The sequence below is a fragment of the Sipha flava genome, unplaced genomic scaffold (genome assembly GCF_003268045.1).
Source record: "Sipha flava isolate LNK unplaced genomic scaffold, YSA_version1 36_pilon_pilon, whole genome shotgun sequence".
Taxonomy (NCBI): domain Eukaryota; kingdom Metazoa; phylum Arthropoda; class Insecta; order Hemiptera; family Aphididae; genus Sipha; species Sipha flava.
In genome coordinates, this window is record NW_020273076.1 from 1,808,084 (window position 1) to 1,822,476 (window position 14,393).

At 29.0% G+C, this 14,393-nt stretch overlaps 1 protein-coding gene across 1 annotated transcript; it reads right to left on the bottom strand.

Moving 5' to 3' along the window:
- Positions 1–586: 586 nt before the first annotated feature.
- Positions 587–8,988, bottom strand: LOC112687897 (short/branched chain specific acyl-CoA dehydrogenase, mitochondrial). Its single transcript, XM_025560879.1, has 9 exons — positions 8,956–8,988; positions 7,946–8,075; positions 7,251–7,351; positions 6,959–7,165; positions 2,669–2,839; positions 1,637–1,762; positions 1,387–1,569; positions 1,185–1,320; positions 587–804 (listed from the first exon to the last, which is right to left on the bottom strand). Exons 1-9 carry the CDS (start codon positions 8,986–8,988, stop codon positions 626–628), a joined length of 1,266 nt encoding a protein of 421 aa, XP_025416664.1. The 3' UTR covers positions 587–625.
- Between the last annotated feature and the right edge of the window lie 5,405 nt (positions 8,989–14,393).

The window sequence follows — 14,393 nt, forward strand, 5'->3', positions numbered from 1 at the left end:
CAATAATTAATGAAGATAATGTCAAAGATATAAATTAATTTATCATGGATAATGACTATATTGGTAACAGTTTTCAACATTCTTTAAGCCAATTCACAAAAAAGATTATATTTTTATAACTGGTTTGTGTGGTCCATAAACTTTGTAATTCTCTTAAGTGTGATGAATGTAGTAATATAAAACTTGCATTAGTGACTGTGAAAAAAAATTGTTTTTCTAAATTCTTTAATTACTCTAAAGTAAGTGATGAAATTTAATTGCTATCTTTATTATGAAGAAATACTATTTGCAGGCAGGAATGGACTTTAAATATTTTACCGGGCCGGATCAGGCTGGGCTTACACAAATAAAATATTATCGGGCTGTAAATTATCAGCCCGTGCAAACCTCTACTAATTAGGTGTTCATTTATTTTATAATAACATATTTTTTATTATTCTAAATATTAAAAACTCAATTTACTATTATATTATATAGGATATATATTGTAATAAACAACAACTTTTTTCTGTTTCTAAATTTTTTATTTTTTATTATGATTAAAATAGTATAAAAAGATTATTCAGCTTAATATTAAGATTATTAAGCTAAAATTTATTTATTTTAAATATACAAAGAAAAATAATTATTTTTCATATTCTTTTTTAATAAACTTGGCGATAGTAGTTAGTTGCATATTTGTTGTTCCTTCATAAATTGGGCCAACTTTACAATCTCTATAGAATTTTTCCTGTGGGTAGTCAGTTGTAAAACCTACACCACCCATCCAGTCAATACATACGGATGTAACTTTGCCTGCAACTTCTACAAAAATAATAAAAACCATTTTTTGAAAATATTTTATTTAAATGTCAAGGCAAAGGCGTGCCTACAATTTTTTTTGAGGGAGGGGGTTAATAATTTTACTACCTCGTATTTCGAATGTATTTATTTTATAAGATGATAATGTTGGTAATTATATCAGTAATAATCGTATAGTACTAGATAGATCGACTATGAATAATTTAAAGAACCCTGGCAAATGTTTATAATATTAAACTAAATTGTGTAAAAATATCAAGCAATACTTTTTTTCTAAATTAGTTAAAATTTCAGGAGATTTGAACACCCAAAACTCCCCTTAGGCACGCCTCTATGTCAAAGCATTATTATTTTGCAATCATAATCAAATTATTAAATTCTACCTGAAGCATAATATTTAGCCATTGCTGCTTCTTTAATGAATGGCAAGTCAGCTTCTACTAATCTTGCAGTATTGTATACCATTAGTCTAGCAGTTTCAACTTCAGTTACTGCTCGAGCAATTTGATGCTGCATAGACTATAATAAATAATTAATATTAACTACAATTGTAAAGTTATTTAAATGTGCATTTTTTAAACTTACTTGAAAGTCAAAAATACTTGAACCAAATTGTTTTCTTTCTAATGTATATGGTATTGTGTGATCCAAGCATCCCTGAGCTATACCTACCATTTGCGCACCAATTCCTATTCTTCCTTCATTCAGAAAATTTATTGCTATTTTATAACCTTCACCAATTTTACCAATAATGTTATCTTTATGTACCTTAAATAAGTAAATAATTAAATTAAAAAATATATTAAATTAAATATTCTCTAATAATTATATTAACTTTGACATTATCGAAATGAAGAACACATGTTCCTGAAGCTTTCATGCCTAGTTTATCTTCTTTCTTAGCAACTGAAAAGCCTTCTTGATCTCGTTCTACAATAAAACAAGTGACACCTTTGTGACCCTAAATAATATCAGTATAATTTATTTAATCAAAATATTTGATAATAATTTTAATTAATTAATTCATATGGTTTTAGTAGTGGCGTATATCATGGGTGGTTTCCGGATCTCACCCTGGGAAAAAAGGTCATAAATTACTTGCTATAAAGGTACAGAGAAAAAGAACATTAATTCATATCATGTAGTTGTAATATTTGTACGATAATATAATACCTATATAATCTTATGATAATTCCCAAATTCCATATCTCCTTTTCTAATAATCTTCCTATGACTGCTTCATCTTACATTGCTGAAAAAACTTAGTTATTTCCTATTATTAAACCCGTGATTTTACACTCATTTTACCCAGAAAAATATATATTTTCTAATTCTAAACCTCGATTTGGCCATACATTACTTTCCTCTCACTCTTTTAAACTTTCTTTGAATGACTCATCTCTTTGAACCCTATATCACTCTCCTTCTATTTGCGACATTCCTCATATTTTTTTTGGCTGTTTATTCTTATCCACGAAGCGTATCAGTTTTTAAAACTACCTACTTAACTCTAACAAGATCTCCTTCAACTTTAAATCCATTATTTCTTCTCAATCACCTCTAGTAATTTAATTTGCCATTTGTTTCTTTTACCAGGCTGCTGGCTTTTTAATTTAATATTTAGTTTAATTGTAAACATTTTATTCTTAATTAGTTGTTAAAGATTATATTTAGTTTTTTAGTTTCATCATTAATAATTGTTGAACAAAGTATAAATAAAAAAATAAAACATTGATTACATATATAATCAATGCTTAAATGTATTTTTTATAATATTATAAAATCACTTAATTTTTAGAAAAATTGTAAACCCACACAAAAAAATTGAAAATAGGCCACTGGATCTTAAATAATATAATATTTTTACCTTAGAGATATCGACATTAGCAAAAACGTAAAAAATGCCTGCAATATCAGAATTCGATATCCACATCTTAGTTCCATTTATGTAATAATGATCTCCATCTTTTTTAGCTGTGGTTTTTAAGGCAAATGCATCTGACCCTGATGAAGGCTCTGACAAGCAAAAACTGCTAACCTAAAAGTATTGTATGTGTCTATATTATGTAATAATTTATTTATTTTATACATTTTTCAACAAGAAAATCTTTGAAATTGGTAAATATGTTTAATTATTATTTGTGTTATTTGATAGTCTTTGCAGTTTGATAGAAACATCAATAAATATATACATTATGTCAATTCACTTACCCATGAAAATAAATATATTTGTTGTTGATAATACAAAACAAAAACTAAAATCTTGAAAACGTCACTAATACAAATAAATATTTAGTTCATTTTTGGAAGATATATTTCTACTACTAGTAGGTTTTAGGTTTTCTATGTAAGCACATAGCCAGAAGGTGGATCAATGGGGTCTGAACCTACCCCCCGAATTTTTTTAATTTTAATTTTTACTTTTATTTTGTACCAATTACGTTTTAAAATATAAAAAATCAATGATTTCATTTATATTCCAAGACCATGGAAAATCATATTATGTATAGTTCGTTATAGGCGCTTGTCCCCTTGTTTGTCTGAAGACATCACAGATATGTGTAATTATATTATAATATATATAAATCTTTGGGAGGCATCAACTAAAGATAACATTTTGATTTTCTTTGTATACCTAACTGAACATAGTATTAAATTTATATTTTTCACTGATAATAATTATTGTTGAACTATTCACCATGACAGTTGCCAAGTAGTAAGAACGTTTAGTTTTGTCTTTTAATGTGCGGTGTTATCGAATAAGTACATAGAACATACGCTTATGCGCAAAGAGGCCGTTTTGAGTAAAGTTTTATTTTTGTTGTTTTTTAAAACTTTCCGTAATGAAGAGAGGTATACTTGACAATTATTTTAAAACAACTTCTAAAAAGTATGTGACTAATGTGGAACCAAAAAATGAACACCTAGGCATCGGATAATACTTAATAGTTGATGATTTATTGAGTTGTTCAACTATCAGGGCGAACGCAGAAATAAAATTAGAGAGGGGTTTTAAAAAAATTTAAAATATTCATAAATATTATATAATTTTATTGTATACATCAATTTACAAGCCCGGGAAACTTTTAAATCACTGATAATTTTTTTAATTTATTTATTAGTACCTAATACATTTGTAGGTCAGATAATTTATTTGTTGTTCCTGATATTTCGAGGGAAGGGGGTAAAACTCCCACCTCTCTGCAGTCGCCCCTGTCAACTCTCGTATTACAAGCAGCTAAAGATGTGAGTACTTCTATTTGTTATGATTTGAACTTGTTTTTTTCTCTCAACATTATTGGTATTTGGTGATTGTATGTTGGACCCCCCCCCCCAAACAAAAATCCTGGTTAAGTGCCTGTTTGTATGTAACATTTTTTTTATTATTAAAACAAATATACTATCTAAATAGTTCTTATTTTAAATATTTATTATAAAGTAAAAGTGAAATTGCTTAGTTATGGTACCTAAGTTATACTCCATAAATCACCCATTTGATTCTGAAATGTATATTTAATTTACCCCTACCAGTAATTAAATCGTCTTGTTGACTTTTCCCTTGAATATGTATTGACGTTACTATAATATTACTATTAACACATATATTATTATAAATTCTGATTGATCGAAAATTGTTTGACTCATTTTATCATTATTGCTATAATGTTCTTCATTAAAGCCAATTAAAAAAAAAAAAAACAATTTTTATCTATTACCAACATATTAATTATTATTAACTGATTACAGGAGGTCAAAAAGAGTTCTGAAAATAAATTTAATCAAACCACGGAAATGATCAACACCTGATATACAATTAAATTATACTTAACATCTTTTTAGATTATAGCAATTTATGTCCATCGGTAATTATTATTAACGGAATACATAGATGTACATCTATTTTACCTTAACTATCAGGATGAAATACAGATATTTTATCATTTTAAGTACCTTAAGTTATACATTATGACCAGGGCTCGGGACTTATAGCACTTAAAATCATTAAAATAAGCGCTTATAAAAGCACTTAAAAACATCATTATAAGCACTAAAATAAGCATTTTAAAAATTAGAAATTAAGCAAAAATATTTAGTCAAAAAACTATAAAATTCTAACTAAAAAATCAAGCAAAATAAAAATAAATCTACACTTTCAAGACTTTAAGGATTTTATGGATTTTCCAAGGGATTTTTCTGAAAAATAAAATATAAACTGTTCTCTCTGTTCTTGATCATTCTGACGTTAAACCACTCAGTTCTATTTTCAACGTTGGAAAATCTTTGTTAACCATACAACAATGCCTTGGACGGCGACAAACTATGTGACAACGTAGATAAGATAAGAATTATTTTTTAATTTTAATTCTATCAAAAACGACTTTGCAAGAGAAAACTATAAAAATGTAAAAAAACTGGTCAAATAAGCAAAAATAATCAGAAAAGGTGGAAATGAGCATTTTTTTTGAAAAATTGTTGAAAAAAGCAAAAAAAAAAAATAAGGCACTTTCAAATTTCATAATTGTATGTCTTATAACTTGACATACACTTCTATAGTACTCTGCTACATTTTAAGTCAATCCATAAAAATTAGTAAATTCTATTACTCCCGAGCCCTGCTTATGACATTACAAACAATACTTAAAAACATTTAAAACATAACATTTTCTTTTTACTACAATTTTAATAATTTGTTAGGTTTATATTAATAACCAAAATAAAACAAATTTATACTTAAAATTAAATTTTAATTAAAAAAAAAAGATATTTTCCATGGTTAAAGAATCATTTTATATCAACGAATTTGATGATTCCTACTCAATTTTACAGTTAGTATTTCACAATTTTAGTAAAAAACAACGTTAGTGTTAGCACATCTAAATGTAGTGAAACTCTTTGTAAACCTTACTATATCTCCTAATGTTAGGAGATATTTACAAATATAAATATTTTAACAATTAATAAATATTGAATATTATGACCATAGTGACACATACAGCTATACAGGCACAAATTCGAAAAATGGTAATACTACTTAATTGGCTATTTAACATTAACCCTGCATCAGTCTACTATTGTAGCACAGTGGCAATCAATTTAATTTTAGATAGTTCTGGAATTTTCTAATCACAATGGTAACATTAATACCATGGAACATATGACATTATATTATAGAAAACTGCTATGATTTCGAAGTTTATCATTAAGTGTAGATTTCATATGTAGAACATTTACATAAATTTTGATTTTTATAATTATGTAGATACGTGACTTCTTAAGTGATATTAAACATCGAGAAATTGATATTGTCAATTGGTTACTTAAAATAGTTTTAAAATACGTGTGAAATCATGATCGTATTTTAAAATTTAAAGCGTTATAAAAATCGATCAATATACACTAAAAATTAATATAATTTAGTCGCATTAGAACTCATTTGTATAATGTGCATGATATAATATTGATAATTAATAATAATAAATTTGATATATTAATGCCATATCATTCGTCATATGAAAGAAAAAAAAGCCATATCATTTTATTTTTTTAATGCACAATATACATGTATACATATTTCTCTACACCATACATTTAATTATATTACATTTTTATACAAAGAAACAATTTATCATCATAAGAAGTTATACATATATATTTTAAATGTAGATAATAATAATTGGACTTCGAACAAATTATAGAAGGATATCAAAACTAGTAATATACATAAAATATTAAAACAATTTTAATTATGGTATATAAATATGAATATTTAAAAAAATCACTGATCTGGGGTTATATACCGGTACTACTCTCTATAATCCTAGTTGCGCCGGTACCTATGTGAAAATGTTACGAATGCATTACCCAATTTAAGTGGGTGATGCCGTGGTGGGGACACTATTATTATAAGAATTGTATACGAATTGTACTATTACCGTATACGTTTATTATTATGATAATTAGAGTAATAGTATATGAGAATTGAAAGCCTCAGCCTGCTATGTACTGTCATATATGTTACCAAATAAAAATACCATAAGGCTATTTGGGGAAAAAATAGTGGCGGTAATTGTTTAACTGAGATTTTAATTTATACCACACCATGTGAAATTTACATGGGCAATATTGAATATTTTACTCCATAAAATTTATAACTCACGGTGTTCTGTGCAAGTCGTGGTAAATACTTTTCTTTTTGTTCTTTATTACCCATCTTTATCATAACATTGTTTCCTAGAGTATTTTGTAAATCAACTAATACTGAAACTGAAGGATCCACTTTTGCTATTTCTTCTACAGTTAAAGTACTAGACATAAATGATGATCCCGATCCACCATATTCTTGGTCTATTTCAATACCCATAAACTGAAATATTTTTAATACCACTTACAAATTATTATTTCAAATACATGTAATGTCGAATTATGGTCATTTAATATTGTAAACTTACGCCGTTTTCAAATAATTTTTTTACAAGTTCGTCGTCAATTTTATGTTCATGGTCCATTTTTTTTATTAGTGGTGTAATTTGTTCTTGAGAAAATTTGCTAACTGTAATTAAATATAAGTTAGTGATATAACAAAATTTTCATGAACATTTAATAGATCATTTATAAGGTTTAATAACTCTAATACAGATAATCGTATATTCTAATTAATTTTAGTTCGGCAGATGTCCCTAAAATCAATATAATTCAAATAATATAGATTTGTAAAATATATGTTACTTTTGCATATTTTTCCAAATTATACAAAGTGAGTTATTATTAATATCGAATAAATCAATGTTTAGCTATAAAAGTTAGCTATTAAGTAACATATATTATGCATTATATTATAATAATCTATAATACAAATTCAAAAATATGATAAATAAGAATATACAATATATTAATTTTGTATACATACCTTTGTTTACATGGAATAATTTAAATAATTTAAATATTTTTGAAATATAAAGATATACACCATGATGTAACTTAAGATATTATCATTTAAAATTTAAAAAATGCCTATCTGTACATACTGCATATTAAGTATCTACATTACATCCTTTGGGTATTTGTTACTAAGTTATAAATATAAATAATTAAATTTTATATTATGAATTAATATGGTCATTTTAAAAATAAAACCAAATCAAACCTGTTTCCTTGAAAAATTGTTCATCCTCGCTCAAAATAGATAATGGACCATGAGTTGAAGATTGATTTCTTCTCAATTTATAATTGCTGCATTTTACTAAATTGTTTAGACCATTTATGAACAATCCCGCCTAAAAAATGAATATTATTTACATCCGGTTTAAATGATATTGTTTAATAAACATTAGTTACTATTCCCTAACATAATATATTCCATATATTTATATTTTATACAGATAATAAAGTGAATATTATTTTTAATTTTTTTTTAAAGAAATATTGAAATTATTTTTATCACAAATTATTATTAATGTAACAGGGAATTATATTTTAGAGTTTATTTATTTATACTTATATGTATTGTTTTATTCAAAGCTATAACATAATTTAGTTACATAACATTTAGTTATTGCATTTATATTGAAAAAAAGTCTTCCGGATAAGTAGGTACACGAAAAAATTGTTTGAAACAAAACTGTATAGAAATGTATGTTTAACAATTAAATAACAATTTAACAATTATTAACTAACTAGGATTAACCTAAGGGGTAATTTACAGAATTTTTGAAAACTTTCATTGATGAAATTAATCAAAGGGCATTCACAGGGAAGCCAGGGAGACAAATTCTTTAGAATATTATAAAAAAAATAAGCGTAACATGTGTTTTAATATTAATACTATTTTATTATTCAAACATTATGTTATTTGACATAGAACCAAACATGTATTTCTATAAATTTATATATACGCTCTTCTAAATTTCTACTTATAGGTGTCCTTGGAAGCTACAAGGCTTGATTATTAAAAACTATATAGTGTGTCAAACACTTGAATAAATATGAAGGTGTTTTATTTTAAATAAAATTAAAAATCAAGAATATTATTAAAAACAATTTATTTAATATCAAATTCATCATTTTCTAAATGAAATTTAATTATGATGAATACAATAAAAACCTAACCAAAATATTATTTAGTTTCAAAGATTTATAATAATCTACATTACATACCTTTAATTGGCTTCTTAAAATGATTGATCTCATGATGACTTAATGAAAAATTAAAAGTATTTAATTATAGTTTAACAGTAACTAAGTCTAAAAATATATGAATTCTTTAACACGTCTGACATTTAAAAACTCTTAATTCCAACGTTGAGTGCTTGCTCAATAGCTATACGCAACATATCTCGCTATAGTTCTTAGTTTGCTACTAACAATTAGGTTGGAGTGGTTCGATGATGTTTTAAATTCTATAATCATATTTTATCAAATACCGGTTTCTATTATGACATCATAAAATATATGTATATACAGATTAGCCTGTTATGTATTTAACATTATAGTTTTTTAAGTAATACTCTTTATTATATAATAGTGAACTAATTTATAAATTCAAGCTTACATTCATGTATAAATTAATTCAAATTTGTATTATACATTTTTTATTTCCATCTTTTATTATTTCTTAAGTTTATAACTATCAATATATTTTTAACACATTTATTATTTAATTATATATAATAATTATTTAGAATATACTAAATTCACAATAGTATAGATATATACTAATTAGTAATTAACTAATTCAGCGTTAGCGATTAACTCAAAAGGAGAATTATTAAGAAGCGCAATTAAAAATAGTTTAGAAAGTAAAAGGTATATTGTATGAATTAGACAGAAAGATATTTAGCTAATATATAACACAATTTTTGATTTCATTTACAAAAATCTACAATAATTAAAAAACAGAAGGAACTCTTTTGTCGATCGCTTTTTTTTAAAACATCTTTCGGAAGTATATGTTCCGTGTCTTCCACTCCTATATTTGACCTGCGCCAGATAGCTTAGTGGTGGGACTTTGACTCCACAAGGGTTCTCAACATGTTATGCTATTTAAAAAATCTATTCACATAACTTTGTTTTGTATACTTATTAATTTTATATTTTAAATTAGACATTATGCAAACTTTAGAAAACTACAATTTAACAATTTAAATTATATTAATTCATTAAATCATTATTATTGAGTAGGTTGCGTGCTTGTTCGGTATACATATTTTGACAGTCTTTTGTCGGATAGGTATTTTATATTTTTTGACCATTTTAACCGAATCTTTAGCCACAATGAATTTGTGACGGACACTCTCCGATGTTATTAATAGTTAAATAATAAATATCGTTTTAACATTTTCTTTGGTAAAGCGAACTGAGTACATTAAAAAACAAATGCAAAACCCTAAGGGCTCCGCGGAGAACAGTTTGGAAACCGCTAGCTAAACAAAATTAAAAAAAAAATAGTACCGTTTTGGCGGCTGGAGCAGCCTACATTTTTCATGCATTTAGACCAATAAGCTGGAACAAAATTCACCTAGTTCTAATTGTCCGATTTGAATTTTGAAAGAATATTTAAATTTTTTAGCTTCTTTACTATGTTTTATAGGAACCACAATTTTATTATTTTTTCTTAATTTTTTATTAACTTGTATGCTAAATTTAAAAAAAAAATAAAAATTTAAATGCATTTTATTAAATAACTTGAACTAAAATCAAAAATCCGTTTCCTACAAAACATAGAAGAAAAGTTGAGAAATTAGAATATATTAAAAAATATATAATCGGATTACCAGAACTAGACGAATTTTGTTCTAGCTTTTACCTCTTTTCACCAATTTGAAAAGAACAAAAAAATAGTTTCATGCGTTTGTGGTTGTTCAGCTCGAGCAACTGTACAGCGCATACGTGCAGTTCATAATTCCCGAGCTATGTTTATACATTATTCGTTAATTTTATCGGTTTACGATCTAATTTTTTTTCAAATTTAATATAAAGTCGCAGCAAACTTTCAACTCATATTATCAAACCACTTTAGCACCTTCAATCATCGCTACATCAAGAAAAGTAATGTATTTAATTAATTAATTACTTAATAATAACAAGAGAGAAAAAAAAATTATCTATATCAGTCACTCCAGGCACCGTTAACGCGGTGACCTTTGGACTGCAAACCAGATAACCGCACCATGCAATCTAATCCGCCTAAAAGTAAACAAGCTAAAACGGTACAACCAATTAAAATAGTTAATAATCAAGTGATTAACAACGCTCTTCCATTATCAAGCCCCGAATGGCAGCAACAACAAAAACATTCGAAACGTAGTCTCCCCTGTTCACCAAATAGCCCGAACAATATCCAAGAGAAAAAATTAAAATTGTTTTCCTCGCCAAACCGATTCTCCGTATTATCTGAAAAAGAACCCGATGACACTAATAATCAAAACGAACCTGCAATCACACAAACAAACCAAAAAGACCAACCACCATTAATATATGTAAAAGGAACACTTAACTTTTCTAATCTTAGAAATGCAATTGGCGATCTAATTGGGCAGGATAGCTTCACTTGCAAATCAACTATCACGAATCTAAAAATACAAGTAGACACTCCTGATAACTACAGAACACTTATACACTTTCTAAAAGACGAAAAAGCAGAATACCATACCTTCCAACCTCAGTCAGATAAATCACTCAGAGCAGTTATAAAAAATATTCATCATACAACCGAACCCACTGAAATCACTTCTGCTCTAGAAGAGATCGGCTTTACCGTAAGGCAAGTGACTAATATAAAACACCAAAAAACCAAAAAAACACTACCATTATTTTTCATTGATCTTGCTCCCGAAACTATAAGTAAGGAAATATTTAATATTACTTCCCTACTAAATACAAAAATCAAAGTAGAAGAACCTCACAAGCGCCGCGAAATTCCCCAATGCCTAAACTGTCAGACCTACGGCCACACAAGGAGCTACTGTTCAAATTCTCCTCGCTGTGTCGAATGTGGTGGGACTCATCCTACCGCAAACTGTACCAAATCACCTGAATTGCCGGCAAAATGCGCGCTCTGCAACGGCGAACACCCTGCAAGCTACAAAGGTTGTATTATATACAAAGAGCTTCAACAGCGTCGCCGCCAACCTCACAACACAAGAAATAACAATCAGCAGCAACAACCACCACCAACCAATCACCATTCGCAGTCCATCAACCAGCCAACACCACATCCATCGACACAAATTCCAAGAACTCAACATTACTCATACGCAGAAGTGGCAGCTACTAATACAGGTAACACACCACCGCCAAACTTCTCCGACACCCAACAAACATCTACCATTGATAACAATGTACTAACTAAATTTTTAGAAGACTTCAAATGCATAATAAACCCACTTATCTCTCTCCTCACAACAGTCATGACCAATCTTTTAAATGTCAAACACAACATATAACTCATTTACCAACAACTCTCTCACGATCCTCTCATGGAACGCAAATGGCCTAAAAAATCACAAAGACGAATTCTTAATCACTCTACAAGAAAAAAGAATTGATGTTGCATTAATATCTGAAACGCACTTTACAAACAACTACTCACTCAACCTACCAGGTTTCCGCTCATATCAAACTAACCATCCAGATGGAACTGCACATGCAGGTGCACATACTGCTATTTATGTTAGATCATCACTTGCATCGCACCAACTTACTAATTTTCAAACAGACTACATCCAATCTTGCGCGGTATCCATATCAATTAATAGTATTCCCATCTCAATAGCAGCTATATACTGTCCTCCCAAACACGCCATACATTCAAATCAATTCGATCTTTATTTTCATACACTTGGTCATAATTTCATAGTTGGTGGCGATATAAATGCCAAACATATTCAATGGGGATGCCGCACCACAAATCCGAGAGGAAACTCACTCTTACAAAGTATCACTCACAATACCCTACGAGTCATCTCACCTCCCAACCCCACCTATTGGCCAACGTCTCCTAGAAAGAGACCGGATATTTTAGATATATTTATAACAAAAATCCCTAGCACGCTCCACTCGTCAATTATAAATCTCCACGCTCCATGCTCAGATCATTCCCCCATTCTACTCACAATAGACTGCCAGCCTTTGCCCAACCAATACAATGCACCACCGTTACATTCTCAAATCAACTGGGAAAATTTTCAAAAATCAATCCTACAAAAAACTACTTTAAAAGTCCGGCTGAAAACCACAGCTGACATTGATGACGCTGTGAATCTTTTAACATCCAATATACAAACCTCAGCATGGGAATCAGCTCTACCATCGAAACCACACACACCCACCGCAATTCTTCCTTTATATATACGTACCCTTATAGTACAAAAACGTCGCACTCGCTGTTTATGGCAAAAACTAAATACCCGGCTGATAAATGCCACTATAATGCACTCGGGCAAAATCTCAAACGCATCCTAGCAAATTATCGAAATGAACCTTCTACTAAACACTTAATATCACTTACGACAAAAGACGGTTCTCTCTGGAAGGCAACGAAAAAACTTCTTCGCGTGCATAACCCTCCAGCTATCCTATGCGACGCCAGTGACAATTGGGTACACTCTGACATGGACAAAGCTAATATATTCGCAAACCACCTCGCTGACACATTCCAACCACACAATACCATCCTTCTACCGGAAAAAATCAATGAAGTTGAGCGATTTCTTGACATACCGTTACAAATGTCCCTTCCTCCTAAACACTTCTCTCCAGCTAAGGTAAAATATACAATTTCGAAATTTCCCCGAAAAAAGTCTCCCGGATACGACCTAATAACAACAGAAGTACTTAATCAGCTCCCCAAAAAAGTTATCATACTTTTGACCTACATATATAATTCGATGCTCAGATTATCCTACTTCCCATTACTATGGAAGTATACCTCTGTTATACTTATCCTGAAACCAAAAAAACCTCCAGACTGTCCATCATCCTACAGACCAATAAGTTTGCTACCAATACTATCAAAAGTTTTTGAAAAAATGCTTCTAAAAAGACTTATTAAAATCGTTAAAGAAACAAAAGCATTACCCGACTCATAATTTGGTTTTCGTAGCAAACATTCCACCATCCATCAAATTCACAGAATAGTAGACAAGATATCTTTCTCCTTAGAGGAAAAACAATACTGTACAGGTGCTTTTCTTGACGTTTCCCAAGCGTTTGACCGCGTCTGGCACGCAGGTCTACTGTTCAAATTGAAGCTCATTCTACCAGCTAGCTACTACCTGATTCTGAAATCCTACCTAGAGGATCGCTTCTTCTCGGTACGTTACGGATCATCCACCTCCCCACCGAAACCAATCAACGCAGGAGTCCCTCAAGGTGCAGTCACTGCTCCTCTTTTATTCAACATTTTCATATACGACCAACCAACAATACCCACTTCCCTTGTTGGTGATTTTGTCGATGATAAGGCAATAATAACCAGCAATATCGACCCAATCACTGCCTCCCTCAAAATCCAAGAACATCTCTCCCTCCTCGAACAATGGTATAAGGAATGGGGAGTAAAAATTAATGAATCTAAATCCATACATTGTACTTTC